This window comes from Typopeltis vanoorti, chromosome 19 (genome assembly GCF_054136105.1).
Source record: "Typopeltis vanoorti isolate ZY-2024b chromosome 19, IOZ_Tvanoo_1.0, whole genome shotgun sequence".
NCBI lineage: Eukaryota > Metazoa > Arthropoda > Arachnida > Uropygi > Thelyphonidae > Typopeltis > Typopeltis vanoorti.
In genome coordinates this window covers 97,480,784-97,502,065 of record NC_143567.1, presented here as the reverse complement: position 1 = coordinate 97,502,065, position 21,282 = coordinate 97,480,784, and the positions used below count along the sequence as shown (strand labels likewise).

At 38.0% G+C, this 21,282-nt stretch overlaps 1 protein-coding gene across 1 annotated transcript in view; it reads left to right on the top strand.

Moving 5' to 3' along the window:
• Nucleotides 1–21,282, top strand: part of LOC150096380 (polycystin-2-like) — a 286,011-nt gene that overhangs the window by 186,805 nt on the left and 77,924 nt on the right. The window contains exon 7 of the mRNA XM_090409166.1: nt 5,013–5,078. Within this exon, the coding sequence (XP_090265292.1) occupies nt 5,013–5,078 (66 nt within the window). The remainder of the gene's footprint in view (nt 1–5,012; nt 5,079–21,282) is intronic.

Sequence of the window (21,282 nt, the reverse complement as noted above, 5' to 3'; positions counted from 1 at the left end):
GAATGACTAAGGTAGTTTCTGACCTCTGGAATGTTGAGTATGAGGAAAGATTGAAAAGATGTAATTTGCAGAGTCTCGTGGAGAGAAGGAAGAGGGGAGATATGATAGAGACCTACAAGTTGGTAAGGGGTTGTTATAGGATCAATGGTGGAGAAGTTCTACAGAGAATAGTGGGAGATCAGGGGAGAACCAGAGGTCATCCCTGGAAACTGTATAAGGAGGGTGTGAGTAAGGGAGTGAGAGGCAGGTTTTTTTCGTGCAGAGTTGTGAGTGATTGGAATGCCCTGCCTGAGAGCGTGGTGTCTGCAAGTAGTTTGAATGTGTTTAAGACACGGTATGATGAGATGTGTGTGTAAGATAAAAGGACCTCCTAGATGAGTCTTTGACTCCATGAGGTCTTGTTTTAATAATAATAATAATAAAACTCAAACTGGCTTCTCTTCTCCAGTTTCAATAAACGAGCTAGAAGAGATGTTGAAGTATTTGTTATAGCAATAAGCTAACACAAATAGTCCATCTACCTACAAGAATGCCAGATAATCTTCACATTTTGCCAATGGTAGCCTTGACCTTTTTTATAACCAGCTCTCCTTTAGAGTATACTAACTCAGGCCATTATCTTGTCTAGTTTTTCCTTATAGTGGAACATCTTTCACCACTCAGTCTCACTCTTCTGTCCTTTTTCATTACAGTGGTGTGAAATGAGATGAACTCTATAACATGACCTCCTCCTTTCTGCAATTTGATTTCTGTTATACTGATCCAAATACTAACTCTGATTAAATAACAGAAGTAACTAAACAGAATGATGAAGACCTTTCATTCCATTATCACCAAAAATTTCCATCTGCTATCCATACTTTGGTTCTACAACAAGTGTACCAAGACAATTGGGAAAGGAAAAAAAAACACAATAGCTAAAAAACATGCATCCACAAATCCAAATATAATTTTTAAAGAGCAGGAGGTAGAAAACTTGTTCCTGTTCAAATACCAGTCAAGCCTTCTGGCAAGCCTACTATTTGCAACATCTTTTACATCCTAGTGTACTTTTGTAACCCCCATTGAAAAGGTAGACTTTCTGACATTGTTCTTCTCTGTCACTTTCTGCATAGATAGTGACTACAGGAAATTACCTCACAGTTTAAGAAGTAGAGCATACTGTGTTTTCTCTACCTTTTGGCATAAAAAAATCTGAATAGCTAGAACAGTAACAATGTCTTTTGTTCCCAATGGTATTCCTTAAGATGTGCTTAAAACTTATGTTTCAGAATTAGCATCCATCCTATATCTATCCTTCAGTCTTTCTTACTCATTTGACATCTGATGGCCTGATGGCATGGAAAGAAGCTGTGAGTATATTTAACTCATTTAAAAAAAGTGTTTTTTTAATTTACCATCATTTTATATTGTGGTTCAAGCCAATAAGAATACAATGTGGTTGGCTAAATCCCAAATTGCCAGCCCATCCCAGTTCATTCAGTATCCAGGTAGATACCTAATGGGGGGTACACCACAAGAAGGTGATGATTAGACAATAGGTCAGAAGACCTGGTTGGTTCTCCTCATTCCTTTAAAGCAGTGGGTCTTAACCTTTTTAGTGATCGGCATCCCCTTGAATCTAAAAATAAGTTCTTATACCCCCCTTGAAAAATGTGTTTCTATCTCTTTATTTAGGAAATTGCATCTATTGCAAGATAATTTATTGAAAATACATACAAAACAATTTCTCAATTTTTAATGGCTATGTTTTTGTTATTTATTCATAATAATACTTTTGAAGCGAGGCTTCTTTTTTGAAAGAGCCGCGCATAAGTCATCACTTGCATTTAAGCGATTTCTGGCTTTTGTTTTTATGAAAATCCCATTTCACACAGGTAGGTGGTGACAAATGGTAAAAGTGTCTGCAATGCTGCTTTTTCCAGCTGTGGATAAGGTTCTAACTGTGTTGTACACCAGAATTGATCTAAATCCAATAATTAAGGGGATACAAATCCCTTGTTGTTCAACTGCCAGTAAGCAAAACTCTAAGATCGAGAACTACGAATCTATGAGTTTCACATATATATATATATATATATATATATATATATATATATATATATATATATACCGAAAAACTATCGGTGAATCCAAGTGTAAATGACCACTTGGTAGTACAACACCAAGGCAACTCGAAGCAAAGGTGGAGCAAGCTCCCTCACTATTCTTGATATTTTCTCATAATGTAAAAACACAGCCCCTAGGGGATGTAATACTGTAATTACATTATGAGGAGAGGTCTCTACCCAGACCGGTTTCAACCTTTTTTGAGGTCTCATCAGTGAGTAGGTAGACCTGGAAGATATAACAAGGTTTAAGTGAAAAGAACTTACATACCTTTACTATACAAATGCCATAAAGGTGTGTTTGTATATTATAACATAAATTGAAAGCCAAACTGCTATTTTTCTAACATCCTTAATAATAATTAAGGGGATACAAATTCCTTGTTGTTCAACTGCTAGTAAGCAAAACTTTATGCTCCACCTTTGCTTCGAGTTGCCTTGGTGTTGTACTACTAAGTGGTCATTTACACTTGGATTCGCTGATAGTTTTTCGGTATATATATGAAACTCATAGATTCGTAGTTCTTGATCTTAGAGTTTTGCTTACTGGCAGTTGAACAACAAGGGATTTTGTATCCCCTTAATTATTATTAAGGTTGCCAGAAAAATAGCCATTTGGCTTTCAATTTATGATCTAAGTCCAGTTTTTCAAATTCTATTTGAATACGTACATTGGCTCATATTTCAATAAGATCATCTTTTATTAAATAGCTATCGTCCATTGAATCTGGGTCAAAATTTAGAAACCTCTCTCGCACCCCTGGAAATGTTTTCTCGCATCCCAGGGGTGCACACACACACACCCCCAGGTTAAGAACCACTGCTTTGTGAAGGCTATGTGAAGGTCTCCTTTCTGTTATACAGCTTTGACCCTTAAGCCCCCCCCCCCGTAAATTAAATATGGAAATAGACAACAGAATCAACAAAGCCAGTATGGTAGGAAGTCAATAGAATAAATTTATATTTAATAAGAGAAAAATTATTATTATAATTTAGGCCTCCAAGGAGTCAAAAGACTCATCGCGGGAGGTCCCTCCTAGGAAACACAAAGTCTATCATATCACTCCTTAAACTCATTGACTGTTCTCGCTCTCACCACTCTATCAGGCAATGCATTCCATGGTTCAACCACCCTCCATACAAAGAAACTACTCTGCACCCTCTTGCTCAGCTGTATACAAGACAGCATCGAAACCAATTTTAATTTATTGATCTGAGAGCTGAGTTAGAAATAAAACACTTGACCAACAACTAGATTCCACAGATATGAGAGTCCTGAGAAAGATTAGGTGCATTAACAGATGGCATCATATTAAAAATGAGGATATTAGGAAAGAACTTGACATTGTTAGCATCCAAGAATGTGTTTAGCAGACTAATCTCAGGTGGTATGGGCACTTAAACAGAATGGGAGAGGAAAGATTAGCTAAACAAGTGTTCTCTGCCAGGTTGGTAGGAAAAAGACCCAGAGTAAGATCAAGATATAGGTGGATTGATACTGTAAAAAGTCCTTAGAAGACAGAAATATAAGATCTGATAATGTTGGAATCTTGACAGATAACAGATTGATTTGCAGGAAAATTGCTGATAGAAAGTTAGTAAAGATGTAAGTTTTTCACAAAAACATTTGCAACTGTTTTCTCTACTTTTTGGCATAAAAAATTCTGAATAGCTAGAATAGTAACTAGTCTTATAATATGCTGGCTTGGTTAGCCAAGTGGTTAGCATATTTGCTCTCTCTAGCCGAAAGGTTGCTGGTTAGAATCCTGCCGTGGGCATGGATGTGTTTGTGATTGTCTGTGAAAACACCAGTGCTGGTGGGCAGCAGATGGCTTTTGGTGTAGATAATGTGGTTCACTGTATTTGGTGGAGTGATCTCTACAACTAAGAATTGTAGAGTACGTTCCCTCCCTTGACGAGTCTTTGGAGGTGTCACATAGTAATAATAACATCCTGTACATCCCATGGGGGTACATGTCAGGAATTTGATAATGATGATGATAATGAAAAAAAAGTGTTAAAAGTTATCTACACTGTTATCCCTTTACTCTCATTTCAGTTCTCTTAAAAATTATGGAGAAAGTTACCAACAGCCAACTTCTTTATCACCTGAAGGTCCACCAATTAATTAATGATGAAGAGTATGGATTCCACTATACTCCATGTAAAAAGGTGTACATCAACACAAAAAAAACATTTTTGCATTGATGTACACCTCTTGTTATTCCCTGCACAAACATCACATTCACAGACTCCATAGGAGAAAAACAACAACAAAAACAACAACTAGATGTCCTTTTCCACTCAAGCCACTACTTTTTAATCATACGACTGCTAATGCTACATACTCAAATCCACTTAACTTTGAAATACTGGTGTCACACCTGGAGGTGCACCAAAAACCTCCAGCATACTTGATACATATTGCAGAGAGTGGTTCAATTAATAGATGATTCTTCTCTTCTCGAGACTCTCTTTGATCACTTTCTCAAAGGCATTCTGTTTTTCCTCTTCAGTAAATTTCATTCTTTTCAAGGATGGTCCTGCCGAACTGCCCCATCATCATTCCTCCCCTCTTTGCTAAGAATTGTAAGAAGATGAGCAGTTGCTGGTCAATTGCTCATCTTCTTACAACATCCATTTACTGTCTAGCTTCAAAGAGTACAACTACCTGCATATTTATTTATATTCATATTCAAGACAGACATTACCAGATGTTTGTTTTCCCCTTATGCACACACACACAGTTTCATCTATAAGAAATATTCTTTAGTGTTTCATTGACTGTAATCAACTGTAATTTAGCATTTAAACTCTGTGCAGCAGATGTTGATTTTATAAGAAGCAATTTTATTTTATGCTGATTGTATCAAAAATTACAAATGCTATATTGATATTTTGTAGATAAAAAAGAACAGGTGTTCATATTTTACAGACTTTTGGAATATCTTGGATATTATTGTAATTGTGGTAAGTGGTCTCTGGATTCTTCTGTTATATAACTAAAATAGCATTTTTATGTAACAACTTCTACTCTGTTTTAACAATATTATACTTAACTTTGTAATCCATATTAGTCTCCCATCATATTAGTATTCTGTTTTCTTTGGTTCATTATTCTTATTATAATGTCCTATGGAATCATTCATCCTACTCTCACTCAATGCACCAAAGTTTTTCAAGAAAGAAGCCAAAGTAAGGCATACTTTATTTATTTCACTAATGTTATTGTTTATAAGAGAACCTTAATGGAGCAAAAACTCTGCTCCCCCGGAATCAAACCACCAACCGGTTTCCCTGTATTATTTGTGCAGGTACCTCTCCAAAAAAACTCATAATCCCTCATATCACCTAACAATGAGTAACCCGAAGGATCTTTTGACTCAGCATTCCACTCAGCAACAGGCTTCTCCCCATCACCGAGAAGAACTCTCAGCGTTGGCTCTTCTCAGTGGCAGGCCTATCCCACCACTGAGCATATCTCATCTGAGGGGGTAACAGCAACACCAAGCCTCAGTTAAAACTTCATTGGTTACAGCATTGCCATTCATTACCCCTAAACCCAAGGGTAACAGCAATGCAACAGCTGAGCGTTGTTTAAAACTTCATTGGCTACAACATTGCCATCGATTACCGGCAGAAACTCTGCTTCCCAGGAATCAAATTACCAACCAGTTTTTACCTTTGTATAGATGAAGCAGGCTCTGAGTGGAACAACGCTGAAATGGGTGATCTTTCGGGATTGCCTAATTTTTAGAGCTTGCTTCATCTATACAAAGGTCAAAACTGGCTGGTAACTTGATTCCTGGGAAGCAGAGTTTCTGCCCAAGGCAATGGATGGCAATATTGTAGCCAATGAAGTTATAACTGAGGCTTGGCTGTTGCTGTTACCCTTGGGTTGAGGGGTAATGAATGGCAATGCTGTAGCCAATGAAGTTTTAACTGAGGCTTGGCTGTTGCTGTTACCCCTCAGATGAGATTATGAGCGGCTCTGCTCAGTGGTGGGATGAGCCTATCACTGGGTAGAGCCAACGCTGAGAGTTCTTCTCAGTGATGGGGTGAGCCTGTTGCTGAGTGGAACAATGCTGAGTCAAAAGATCCTTCGGTCACTCATTGTTGGGTGATCTGGGGGATCATGAGTTTTTTGGAGAGGTACCTACACATAATACAGGGAAACCAGTTGGTGGTTTGATTCCAGGGGAGCAGAGTTTTTGCTCCATTAAGGTTTTTTCCTTAGGGAGCTTTTGAGCATCCAGGGATTTGGATCCGTTGAGGTGACCTGTATTAGGGCTTCCTTGGCTGATGCTTTTCCTGGAATATGAGTGGTTCTACTTGGTGGTAGGGGAGCCTGTCACTGAGCAGAGCCACTACTGAGTTAAATTGTTGCTCATTGTTGGGTGATCTGAGTGATCGCACAAGTTTTTGGAGAGATAACCCTGCACTTAAACAGGGAAACTGGTTGGTTTCTTCATTCGGGAGAGCAGAATTTTTTGCTCTCTTAATTCGTGCAAGCTCCTGATAAGATAAGTATTATTTTCAGTTATCGTTGATAAAATTAGTTAATATTGCGTAGTTTTGTTTGCCTTGCGTATTTTAGTGCGTCTATTTGTGTGTTTTTGGTGTGTATAACTTATTATTTGATAAAACACGTTGCAATAATTATGGGACCTGTACGAAGAAAAATGGCGGCCAGTAATGATGGTTCGCCATTGTTATCAAAGAACAGTAGCATAAAAGAAATGAGTCAGTGTACTAGCTGTGAAATGTACGCTTTACGGAGTGCAGTCAGAGTGTGGATAGATGATAATAAAGGATTGAATGTGTGTAGAAAATGTAGGGAGAATGAGGAATTGAAGTGTATTTCGGATCATGAGTGTGATATTTTTGTCAACCTTCAGAATGAAGAAAATAGCGATATGACAAGAAACGGCAAGGTTGTACATGAGAATTATGAGAGTGTGAATGTAGAAAGTGTGAATGATAGTATTAATGGTTTCTCAGAGAATAAAAAAGATGAGATAGATGCATTGAATGAGATCGCGTTGTTGAATGGTGCGATAGTAAGGGCAAAACAGCAGCTAGTGCATGAACAAAAGTCGACTGAATGAACCAACCAATAATAAAAGGTATGACACAAAAAATAGGCGTATGAATGTGAACATGAACAAAATGAAGGATAGAGTGCTGTATGGAGGCTCGTTAGTACGAGGTGTGTTAGTAGAGGATTTGACAAAATCGTACCAACCTAGTGCGACCATAAAGGATGTAACTGAGTCTATTAGAGAGCAAAAGGAAAGGGTGAAAGAAATGATTGTTGTGGCAGGTACGAATGATTTGAAAGGAGATAAAATGGAAATGATAGAAGACCTGAATGAATTGTTTGAGGTAGCAAAAGAAAAGAGTGAGAGAGTTAGAATGATTAGTCTTTTGCCACGGTATGATAGTGAAATGTTTAAAAGGAGGGCCATAATTGCGAATGACTTTATGCGAGGGTTATGTATGACGAGTGGTGTGGAATTTGTGGACGTGTGGAGTGAGTTTGATGGGCGAAAGGATCTATATAAGATGGATGGCTTGCATTTGAATGGTTATGGTGTAAGAAGACTTGAGAAAGTGTTGCTGAATGTAGTGGATGTGCAAATTCAGGGAAACTAGATTCGTTAAGGGGGGGAGTAGATATACAGTCCTTAGGGAGGCAGTTGAATGTAAGAATGAATACAATATGCTAGAGCAAATAAGGACAACAAACCAGAGTGGGATAGTTAATATAAGGCATCAAGGTAGGGTTGGGGCTAATGGGGGTCTTAAATTCATGTACACTAATACTAGGAGTATTAGGAACAAGAAGGAAGAGTTTTTGGCCATGGTTGGCACTTCCAGACCACAGGTTATTGGTATTAATGAAACATGGCTGACTGCAGATGATATAGCTAGTGGGATTGAATGTGATGGGTATAGTGTGTTCAGGAATGACAGAGAGAATAAAATGGGGGGAGGAGTATTGTTGATGATAGCTGATGAGCTACAGCCAAGGAGAATAGAAGTTGAATTGCAGGATAGAGAAAAGAGCACATTTGAGGCCATTTGGTGTGAGATTGTGGCTAGCAGAACTAAATATACAATTGAGTGCTGCTATAGACCAGGTGATGGAAAAGATGGTGGTGATAGTATGCACAAGCAAATAGAAGAAATGAGTGGAAGGAGGGTGATTATTATGGGAGATTTCAACTATGGTCGCATTGATTGGAGTGAGGAGAGGACACACGGGAGGAAGGAATTGGATTTTATGCGGTTATTAAGGGATAACTATCTGTGACAGCATGTAATGGAAAATACTAGGGGTCAGAGAGTGCTTGACCTAGTAATTACATCTGAGGATTTGGCTGTAACAAATATGACCACATTGCCACCAATCAGTGAGAGTGATCATAGGGTCTTGACTAGGGAGGTGGCTAAAGGTGTAGAATTTTCAATTAAAACAGGGTACATGTGGAATTATCAGGCTGGAAAGTATGACAAGCTTAAGAGTTTAATTGGCTCAGTGCTATGGCATGTACAACTGCAAGGACTAGAAGTTGATAGTGCATGGGAGGTGGTTAAGAAGTGCTTGCATGAATCAATGGCCGACTGTATACCTAGAGTCCGAATAATAAATCAAGTAGGGGTTAGATGGATGAATAACACCATTAAGCTTGAGCTGCAAAAAAAGAAACAACTATGGAGGGAATTTAAGGAGAAAGGTGACTGGCAGGCACATGAACGGTATAAAGTGCAGGCCAGAAGGGTGACGAGTGTGATAAGAAAAGCAAAAAAGGATTACGAAAGAACATTGGCAATGCGGGCTAAAGAGAATCCTAAACAGTTTTTTAGATATGTAGCAAGTAAAAGGAAAAATGTACATGGCAGAATGATTTTAAAGAATGCCGATGGTAGGGAGGTAACTGAATCAGTTGAGATAGCTGAGTTACTGAGTGAGCACTTTGCAAGAATATATCATCCAGGTGGTGACATTGCAGAAACGAATAAACCAGTAGATTATATGGGAATTGTGGTGAATGAAGTGGAGGTGAGTAGTCTATTGCATAACCTCAATGTCAATACATCTGTGGGGTTGGATGGTATACCAGCTCGTGTAGTACGAGAAGCAACTAATGAATTGTCAGTACCCTTGACCATTTTGTTTAATTTGAGTCTCAGGTCTGGTTTAGTCCCGAGCGGGTGGAAGGAGGGGAAAATAGTTCCACTGCATAAAGGTGGTTCCAAGACCGCTGTTGTAAATTACCGACCGATTAGCATATCAGGAATCATTGTCAAGGTCTTAGAGAAATTAGTTAAGAAAAGAATACAGGATTGGATAGATGAAAATGGGATATTGTATGGGGGACAACATGGTTTTGTGAAGAGTAGATCATGCCTCAGTAACTTGCTCACGTTTTATAACACAGTGACAGCTGAACTGGATAGGGGTAATGGGTTTACAGTGATACTACTGGACCTTGCCAAGGCCTTTGACAGGATACCACATGGAACCCTAATCAGTAAACTGGAGCAGATGGGGATAGATATAAGGTTGGTAAGATTAATAGGAGGGTGGTTGAAGGAGAGATCCCAGAGAGTGGTTTATTCAGGAGTGGAGTCAAAAAGACGTCTTGTGACTAGTGGAGTGCAGCAGGGCTCTGTTCTTGGACCACTGCTTTTCAATTTGTTCATCAATGATATTGGAAAGGATCTGAGAGGAAGTGTTCACTTGTTTGCTGATGATGCAAAGTTGGGTAGAGCAATTGTGAGTGCACAGGATGTCAAAATTTTACAGGATGATTTGGATAGTTTGGAGGACTGGGCTAGGAAAAATGGATGTCAGTTTAATGTGACAAAGTGTAAGGTTATGCACTTTGGGGTGAAAAGAATAGCAGGAGTATATCGCATAGGTGGAACCGTACTCTAGGAGATTGATGAGGCCAGGTCCTTGGGAGTGTTGGTGGATAGGGAATTGAAGTTTAGGGGGCACATTGCAAAAGTGACTAAAACAGCTCACCAAATCACTTGGCTTATGAAAAATACTTTAACATGCAGAGACGAACAAGTTGTTGTTCCTCTGTATCGAGTCTTGATAAGACCCCATCTGGACTTCTGTGCCCAGTTATGGGCACCAGGGTTTCTTCGTGATGGGGAGGAAGTGGAGAGGGTCCAGAGACGAGTGACAAAGATGATAGCAGGTCTGTGGAATGAACCTTATGAGAATAGGTTGAGGATTTGTGGGTTGCAGAAATTGGACGATAGGCGAAGGAGGGGTGATATGATTGAGACATTCAAATTACTGAAGGGTTTTTATAAGATTGATCCAGAAGATATTTTTGAAAATATGACTGGTGGTGGGAGGACTAGGGCCATGCATGGAAGCTGGGTAAGAGCGTGGTTGACAAGGGTGTTAGAGCTATGTTTTTTACTTGGAGAGTGGTGAATGAGTGGAATAAGCTTCCAGAGTCTGTTGTGGGTGCTACGACCGTGAATGAGTTCAAGGCGAGATATGATAGATACTGTGTGAATGTTGAATAGTTGTTCCAGACATGATGTTAGAGCCTCCCTCGATGAGTCTGTCGACTCTTTGGAGTTTCTCGGAACAATAATAATAATAATAATAAAAAACCTGAAAGTTTGTGTCACACAGATTACAGAATAGAATATAAAAGAAAGCACAGAAATAACTTATTATGTCTACATACAAATGCCAGGAGTATAAGGAAGAAAGGGGTTGAGTTTGTTGCATTATCGAATATGCTGTGGCTTCAGGTTAATAGTTAGTGAGAACTAGTTCTCGGAAGCAGATACTAACTGGTATTGATTGTAAACAGTACAGTATTTTTAGAAAGGATAGACAAGATAGGAGAGGAAGGAGTGTGATGCTAATGATATTGGATGATTTGAGTCCAGTTAGAGTAAGTAGCTATGTTTTCCATGTAGCAGCGAGTTTGAAGCCATTTGGTGTGAGTTGGAGTCTAACAAGATGAAATACATAGTGGGATGTTGCTATGGACCTAGCAGATCAGCTGCTAGTGACAGTGAAATAATGGGTACTAAATGATTAATCCTCATGGTTGACTTTAATTTTCTGAACATTGATTGGGTAGCAGTGAAATCTCATAAAAAGAATGAAGCTGAATTTATCAAGCTTTTGTGAGACACCTTCTTTAAGCAGCACGCAAGAAGGAACTCAAGATATTAGTTCTGATTATAGCATCGGGGGAGGGGGTCTGTAAAAGATATGACTATTCTGCCTCCAGTTGATGACAATGATCATGCTGTAGAGACAACTTCATTAAGCAGCATGTTACAGAAGGAACTACAGGGTACATTATTATTATTATTAACACCAGACCTTCATGGAGTCAAAAGACTCATCATGGGAGGCACACACTGTTACACACAAAGTCCATCCAACCATGTTTTAAACTCATTCAATGCATCTGCATGCACCACAGTATCAGGCAATACATTCCCCTCACCAACCACTTTTCATGCAAAGAACCTGCTGCTTATGCCCCTGCTCACATCCTTATACAGCTTCCAGGGATGCTGTCCCTTGTTCTATCCTCTTCCCCCTATTTTGTTAAAAAATTTTTCCATATTAACCCAGTAACAACCCTTTACCAACTTAAATATCTGAATCATATCCCATCTCTTCCTCCTATTCACAAATCTTTGCAAACTGCATTCCCTCAATTTGTCTCTATATCCCACATTCCAAGACCAGTTACCACTTAATCACTCATCCCTGGACCCTTTCCAGTATATCCTCATCACCATGAAAACCGGGGGACCAAATCTGTGTACAATAATCCATATCCTTATACAATGGAACCAGAACCTCTTTATTTCTGTATGTTAAGATCCTCTGCATCATTGCCATTATCTGATGTGACAACTTCACAACTTGTGCAAAAGTGGCCTCTGAACTTCAGATCCTTGTCCATCACCACTCCAAGGTCTCTTGTCTCCTCCACTACCTCCAAAATATCCCCACCAAGTGCATATTTGCATCCCATTGTTGCCTACCAAATTTCAGAACCTTACACTCTGCAACAAGGAACTGAAAGTTCTATACTGTTGTCCACTCATACAATCTGTCCAAGTCCTTTTGTGAGGCCACAACATCTGCTTGATTCCTCCTTGCCCTCTCCAGTTTTACATTATCTGCAAACAGTTAAACCCATCCCAGTATTATTAATATAGAAATACAGATTAAATAACAGTGATCCTAAAACAGACTGCTGTGGTACACCACTAGTGACTTTCCTTTTCTGGGACACTGCACCCTCATACACAACTTGCTGATACCTATCTGAGAGCCAGTTGCCTATCCAATTCACTAATCTCTTATCCAATGCCATCTGCTTCAGTTTAGTTACCAGAATGTAGTGTGGAAATCTATCAAAAGCCTTTGCAAAATTTATGCATTTATCTTATCCTGCACATAATATAAGCAAGTTGGTAAAACACAACCTCCCTTTTAACAAACCCATTCTGACAGCACAAAGAATATCACTGTTATCAACTTTGGTATCTTATCTCTCACCAACCTCTCCAATACATAACTACCTTCCACTCCTTTGTAACTTGACTCTTGTTAAATAGGTAGGCTCATGCCATCTCCTTGGAACATTCCCTTAAAACATGTGGTGATATGTCATCAAGTCCTATTGCCTCATTGACATCTAGCCATACTTAACTCCTTAACTCATCTCGCTTAACTCCTCATATACTTGAAAGTTTATTTTTTCACTTGGTTAGAGTATAATAAAATTAGTTTAATCCTTTATCCAAGTGTGAGCAAACAAAGTTTGCGCCTGAAGTATCTTCAGGACTAGGGTAAAGTGATACAACACCAGGGCAACTCGTTGCAAAGGTGGAGAAAGCTACCAACACTCCTAACTCAGTATCTCCTATAATGCAAAACACATCTCCTTGCGGATATGTCCTATGTTATGCATTAAAGGAGGGGCCACTACCCAGACTAGTTTCGACCTTTATTGAGGTCTCTTCAGTGGGAGCCAGGCCCTAGTGGAAATACCAGGCAGAAGCATTAGTAGGTCATCTCTACCTATAGGAGTTGCCAAATGGTGTGCCACCCTTTTTTAATAAATTACTCTGGATTTAGAGAAAGATGTTGAAAGTTTATTTTTTCACTTGGTTAGAGTATAATAAAATTAGTTTAATCCTTTATCCAAGTGTGAGCAAACAAAGTTTGCGCCTGAAGTATCTTCAGGACTAGGGTAAAGTGATACAACACCAGGGCAACTCGTTGCAAAGGTGGAGAAAGCTACCAACACTCCTAACTCAGTATCTCCTATAATGCAAAACACATCTCCTTGCGGATATGTCTAATGTTATGCATTAAAGGAGGGGCCACTACCCAGACTAGTTTCGACCTTTATTGAGGTCTCTTCAGTGGGAGCCAGGCCCTAGTGGAGATACCAGGCAGAAGCATTAAAACTGTAAGCTATCTGTGCAGATACCATATCCTGGGTGTATCCTATTTAAGCTTTTCCATAGATGATGTGAAAGCTCAATCACTTTTGGATTTTGGTTGGGAAGGATATACTTGTTTAAGTCTGGTGGCAATTTTTCTTTCCAAGCTTCTATCCATTTTGAATTAATGTCAAAATTGCTATTTACTAGTTCTTCAGCCAGTATCAGTGCAAGCTGTCGAGATTTAAGATGATTTATACTTATATGTGGGAGGTCTTCATATATTGGTAACAGGGGATTGCTATTTATTTTTTTGTACTCTGCACAGGTTTGGTGGTGCAATGTTGCTCAAAGTTGGAAGCCAGTAGAGGGGAGTGGATTTGACACAGTCTGTTGTTGTCATCATTGCTGCATTTATTTGCATGTTGATTTTCTTGAAATGAGGACTGTTTAGCCATACTGGTGAACAATATTCTGCTGCAGAATAGACTAGCCCAACATGGAGCATTGCAGTGTAGTAGCAGAAGAACCCCTCATGTAGAATCACAGAGTTTTTGTATGATGTAATTACGGGTTCTGATCTTTAAAGAGAGATTCTCCAGATGTCTTTTGAAAGATAGTGTTCTATCCAAGGTAACACTCAGATATTTAGAGAAATCTTGGTGCCGCAGCATTATGTTGTTAAAGCTGACCTGAAGTTTCCTATTTGCCAATTTGGTGTTTAGGTGAAAAGAGCTAACCTTGGGCTTATTGAGATTTGGTGTTAGTCTGCATTTATGAAAGTATTCCCCAATCATTCTAATTTGTGAGAATATCTTCAGTTACTTTTATGTTCTTATGTTGGGTGGTGAGGACTATATCATCAGGTTAGGCAAATTTTCTTGGCCTAGTTGTTGGTAGATCAGATGTATATAAGTTGAATAAGTAATAGCAGAGAGAGTAGGTTGGGCAGAAGTTACAGCCAATAGCTCTGGATAGAGTCCAGAAGACATGACTGCTGTTTAGGCAGGATGCAAGTTTCCTGATTTTATCTCTCTCAAAATCAGTTTTTGATGTATTGATAATTTTCTTGCAGCTGTTCTACACTTTGGTGTAGGCTGTGGAGGAAGATGGAGTTTGGATACCAGCCAGTTGTGGTTATGCTTGACTTTCTTTTGCACAGCATTGGCACACCTTTGGAAGAACCAAGGCTTTAGATAGGGAATGAGAATTTAGAGTGTAGCAGGGAATTAACGTTTCCATACCAGTGAGAATCTTTAGGTAATGCTTTCTGCACATAGGTTTGGCTTAGGTGGCTGAAAACAGAAATCTGACCAAGGAAATGAGGTGTAGAAGTTGTGAAGATTGTCTCACTTGGGTTTCTGGTATTGCCATATAGTGCATGGATGTGAGTGGTTGTGTGTTGCTCCATGGGGGAAGAGATCTGCACTACATTTTAGTCTGAGCTGCCTAAAGAGTAGACAACATTCACAGTGTACTTAGATGAGTCACTAGTGAGGAAGAGATCCAAAGTGTTTGAGAAGTGGTTGGAACAGTCTGGTATTCTGGTGGGCATGTGAACAATTTGTGACTGCAAAAGTCTCAACTTCTCTACCTTCTTGATCCGTGCAACTGGAAGTGGGCAGCAGCTGGTGTTATGGACATGGAAGTCTCTGAGAAAGATGACTTTGCTCTTTGGAGAGTTGGGTTGAAGAAAATCAGCATTTAATGAAAGATGATTGAAGAGTTCAGAGGTTGTTGGCATTACAAAAGTGGTAGAGACAGCATATTATTATTATTATTTACACTTCCAAGGAGTCAGAAGACTCATCGTGGGAGATCCTTCCTAGGAAACACGTCTATCAAGACTCATCGTGGGAGTCCCTCCTAGGAAACACAAAGTCCATCATACCACTCCTTAAACTCATTGACCATTCTCACTCTCACCATTCTATCAGGCAATGCATTCCACGGTTCAACCACCCTCCATGCAAAGAAACCACTCCTCACTCTCTTGCTCACAGCTTCCTTTTGTAACTTCCAGGGATGGCCTCTTGTCATCACTCCTTCCTGCTGTTCAACCAAGCGAAGGAACTCCCCAGTGTCAACCCTGTAATCACCTCTCAACAGTTTAAAAGCCTATCATATCACCTCTTCTTCTTCTTCTATCCACCAAACCCTGCAGTCCACATCCTCTCAGCCGATCCTCATAACCAACATTGTACAGTCCTGAGATCATCTTTGTTATCCACCTTTGTACCCTTTCCACAGTTAATTGATCCCCTTCAAATCCTGGGGACCAAATCTGAGAACAATAGTCTAAGTGTGGTATGGTCTTATACAACAGAATGATAACTCATTTATCTCTGCAGGTCATAGTCCTTCTCATTATTGCAGCAATCCTCTGTGTTACCTTCATCACCTTTGCAATATGTCCCCTGAATTTCAGGTTTCTATCAATCATCAACCCCAGATCTCTTGTCTTCCCTACTTCCTCAAGTATAGCTCCTCCAATAGAGTATGCAGTGTCCCATCAATGTGTCCCAAACCTAAAGACCTTACATTTTGCTGCATTAAATTGAAATCCCCATTTATTTGCCCATATGTCTAGCTTATTCAAATCCTCTTGCAGGACTACCACATCTGCACTATTACTAATAACCCCTTCCCAGCTTAACATCATCTGCAAACAACTGAATATCCCCCTGCAATCCACTGACAATCTCATTGATATAAAGGTTAAACAACATAGGTCCCAGTACTGAGCCCTGTGGGACTCCCACTTGTAACCCTCTGCTTCCTTGAAACTGTCCCACCATACACAACTCTCTGATACCTATCAGACAGCCAATCCTGAATCCAGTTGACCAACCCGACATCCAGACCCATGTGCTACAACTTGAATATCAGCTTATCATGGCACCCTGTCAAATGCCTTTGCTAAGTCTAGGAAAATGGCAGTATATGCCTTTCCCTCATCTACTGCTCTTGTAACTTTATTATAAAAGGCTAGCATATTACTAAAACAAGAGTGCCCCCTTCGCAAATCCATGTTGACTCTCACAGATAACATTACCCTCATCTACCCAATGTTGTATACGGTCCCTAACTAATTTCTCCAACATCTTAACAACTTCTGATTGACTACTGATTAACGAACACACAAACTGGCCTATAATTAGACACTTCCAGTCTGCTACCACCCTTATGCAATGGCACTATCTTACCTTTCTTCCATACACTGGGCACCTTTCCTGTAGCCAGACTTTCATTGAAAATCCAGGTCAAATTAGCTGTCAGTATATGAATTTGGTAGAATGAGGTAGGGTGAATTTTAGCTAAAGGATGTTAAAATTGGGAAGTTTCAGGTTGGATACTCTTTGGCATGGTGTATTGGAGTGAACATATCACAGATCTCCCCTATGAGCTGAAAGGAGTATGTTGAGTTAAAGAGTATGTTAAAGAGTATGTTGTTGGGAAAGTAGAGATGAGTAGTGTTTGAAGAGGTTGAGATTTGAATTTCTATCTGGAAGAGTAAGTGAGGTTTTGCAGATTGGAGGTGGAAGTGAACATCGCATTAAGGTTAGAACTGAGACTACATATATTTGTGAAACTGACCTGGAAGGTTTTTATGAAGTTTGCTTTTGACCACATGTGTCCTACACATTCCCTATGCAGTTTTTGGGAATGTGTGACAAACTCTACAAAACATAAATTGCCACAACTTCCTGATCTTCAAAACATTCATCAGTGGTTTGGATAACATTATCACCTTTGATGCTAGCAAATCACAGCTCTGCATGATTTCCCAAAAAAGAAAATCCTGTTCTTCCAATCTTATCCTTGACAATACTCAGATCTCTATTCAAGATGAGATTCAATTTCTCAAAATAACTCTAATCTCTCTCTCTCTCTCTCTCTCTCTCTTGGCACAAAGAAATCACAAATTTTGCCACATCTGCATCCAAAAAATAAGATTTCTCATTTGCTCAAAGCATTACTTTAACTCCAGACAGCTCCTAACCCTATAACCAGTGTTTCTCAAAGTGTGGTATGCATACCCTTGGGGGCATGAAAAGTCTTCAGGGGGTATGTGACAATTTTTGGCTATGCCTCATTAACGCATGGAATCATTATTAAGAAAAAAAGAATTATTTTAAATGTATATATTTCTCAATAAATTATATACTTTATATACTATGTATGAATTCTCCTACTCAAATTGAGATAACTGCTTCATTTGAATAGCCGCAAATTTGCATGATCACTCATGAATCTTTGTTAAGCTTCATATATGAACTTACATTGCAAGCCTGCAACAACACGAAAAGTGTATGATAGCGACTGATAAAAAAGTAATTATATGAATTATTAGTAGATGTAATTAGGACAGTTAAGCAGATATTAATCAATGTGCATCATTATTTGATTATATTACAAATTTGTTGCTAGTTTAAAATAACGATTAATAGGTTTGTACTACTTTTACAGTGATATAATTGCTTTAATAATGTACTGAAGTTATAATACCTATAATAAATATTATAGTTCTTTACAAATACAAAATTAATTTCCTGAATTAATAGATAAAGCTCTAAAGTTCATTTTTCCATTTCCTAGTTCATATCTGTGTGAAGTTGGATTTTCAGCTCTTGTGTATATATATATATATATATATATATATATATATATATATATATATATATATATATATATATATATATATATATATATATATATATTAAGACGAAGAAGAAGAGAAACTGCATTATAGATGTCAAACTGCATCTGAGACTGAAATTAATAACTATTAAGCCAAATTTTACTGAAATTTTATCTCACCATAAGAAATTTCACTCCTTTCATTGATGATAAAGTATTTAAATTAAATCAAAATTTATAGTATCTTTATAAATTTTGTTCTATTAAAAAGATTGGTCATTTGGTAGAGCCTCTGCTACTAATGGCTCACGCAAAAAGTTAAAGCAAGTTTGAGTGTGGTTAGTAGTTGGAAGGGAATCAATTGTTTGATGCTGTTGGCACACTGCTCCCTCGATGAGTCTTTGGACTCCCTGGAGGTGTTACATAATAATAATAATAATAATAAATCATTACTTAAATTAAGGGGATATTAAATCCCGCATAGTTTTAAAACCGAATAAGAAACTCAAAGATCGGAATCAGAGAGTTTCTTGCTGATTATAGTAAACTATAAAGTATCGGCGACACTAGCATTAGCCAATGCAAGTGATCCTAGTACGTAGTACAATACCGGGCAACTCGTTGCAAAGGTGGAGGAAGTTCAGATCGCTATTCTTAGGTATTTTCCATAATGTAAAAACACATTTCCTAGGAAATGTATGCTGTTATTACATTATGGAGGGAGGTCACTACCCAGACTGGTTTCAGCCTTTTTTGAGGCTTCATCAGTGAGTAGTTAGACCTAATACCAAAGTGTATAGCGAAAAGAACTTATGTACTCTGTGAACGAGTTTTCCAAACAGGTGCAACCATTAAGTTACTTAAGTATAAAGAGCTAATAAGCTTCATTTCGGCAATGAAAACATTACTTAAATTAAGGGGATATTAATATCCCCTTAATTTAAGTAATGTTTTCATTGCCGAAATGAAGCTTATTAGCTCTTTATATCCCCTTAATTTAAGTAATGTTTTCATTGCCGAAATGAAGCTTATTAGCTCTTTATACTTAAGTAAAAAGAAATCATATTTTTTTTGTTTACATGTACATCTAAATTCAAATAAAATAGACATTTACAATAAAATATTCTTATTTATTTTATTTATTTATTTATTGTTTATTATTATTATTATTATTATTTTGATAAGGGGATACTTGGTAATAATGAAAATTTAAGAAGGCGTACATGGATATCTAAAGTTTGAGAAACACTGCCCTATACAAATCACAAATCCACCCAAACCATAAATACTGTTCTCATATCTGGGGTAGTGCTCTAAGAGTTCCCTGAAAATACTGGATTCTATGCAGAAAAGAGCAATTGGATTGATTGATGACCCATCTCTCACTAATACACTCTACTCACTTTCTCATAGGTGTTCATTCTCTGCAGCATGCATCTTCTATAAATGCTTCTATGGTAGGTGTTCATCAGAATTGGCATTAATAATCCCTGTCCCCATTCCTCTTACAAATCTGATGAAATGCATACAGAAGCTAACCAACATCCTCTCAGAGAAGAAATTTCTCCTCTTATTTATTATCCCTTCCACTGCTACCCTCTGGAACAGTCCTCCACCACTTATGTTTCCCAAGGAATACACCCCACAGCTTTTCAAGTCATATGTGAATAAGTTCCCCATTGCCCATCCATGGTTCTAGCATACTATAGGTTGACCAACCTCTCATGGATGGGTTCTTCATATATATATATATATATATATCTTCTTCTTTTCAGCCATTTTTTTCTGTCCACTGGTGGACAAAGGCCTCCTCCAGTTCTTTCCACCTTTCTCTGTTCTTGGCAATGGTTGACCAATTTTTCCCAACAAAATTTGACAGTTCATCACTCCACCTTCTTTTAGGATGTCTTCAGCCTTGTTTCCCTTCTTTTGGAATCCAGGTAGTTAGTATGGTGGTCCATCGCTCATCTTCCCTTCTGGATAGATGTCCAGCCCATTTCCATTTTAGTCGCTTATAATGAAGAATGATGTCAGTGATGTGAGTCTGGCTTCTTATCCAGGTATTTTACTTGTTATCTTTTAATGTGATACCTAGCAACAACTTCTCCATTTTTCTTTGAGTTGTTGTTGTTGTTAGTTTATTTGCCAGTGCTTTTGTTAACGACCAAGTTTAACAACCATATGTGTTGACTGGAAGTATACACTTAAATGTCTTCCTTTTTAAACAGAGTGGGACATCATTGTTTTGAGAAATGCTTTTCAAATATATATATATATATATATATGGATACCACTTCAGTGTTTTCAAATGCAGAGTTATACATTTTGTGTTGAAAAGATTTTAGATAGAATAATACATTTTGTTATAAAAAACAAATATTGTGGGAGTGAAGGTTTACAAAAAAAAAAAAAATAGAAATATTCAGGTAAAAGTAGCAAAAGCACATTTGATAGCAATGATGGATGTTAACGCAAAGATTTGATATGTTTACATCTGGACTATTGTGTTGAACTCAAAATATATTAATTTTTAAAGATTTATACAGACAGGTGGGCATAATTTATTCAAAAATCAGTGGAGCCTATGAACCAACATAACTAGACATGTAGCTTTATAATAATTTTTATCTTTTATTTTTTTGAATAGGCTGCTCTTTTGTTCTTGTTTTCAAAACGTATGCAGAAATATAAATTTCTCATGAGAAATATTCTCTGAGCATAGTTTACAGCACTCTAATAAAGAAGCTGTGTTGCAGTAATTATGGTTAGTCTATGACACCATCATAGCAAACTTGACATACAGTTCTTCATTAATTAAATTTATGTATTTTACAAAAGTAAAATATTATGTTAAGATTAATTGTATTTAGTGCTAAAAGTGTTTAGGTGATTTCAATAATTTGTTGGGTTCCACTGTTTTGTTTTGTGCTATAAAGAATTTGGTATGCCTTGAGTTGTAACTTATGGAAGTTTTACTGGAAATTCTTATAAATAATTGCCTAGAAAAATATATCACATATTTGTTATCTTGACAAATATGATTAAGTTGAATGGTAAACTTGTGAGT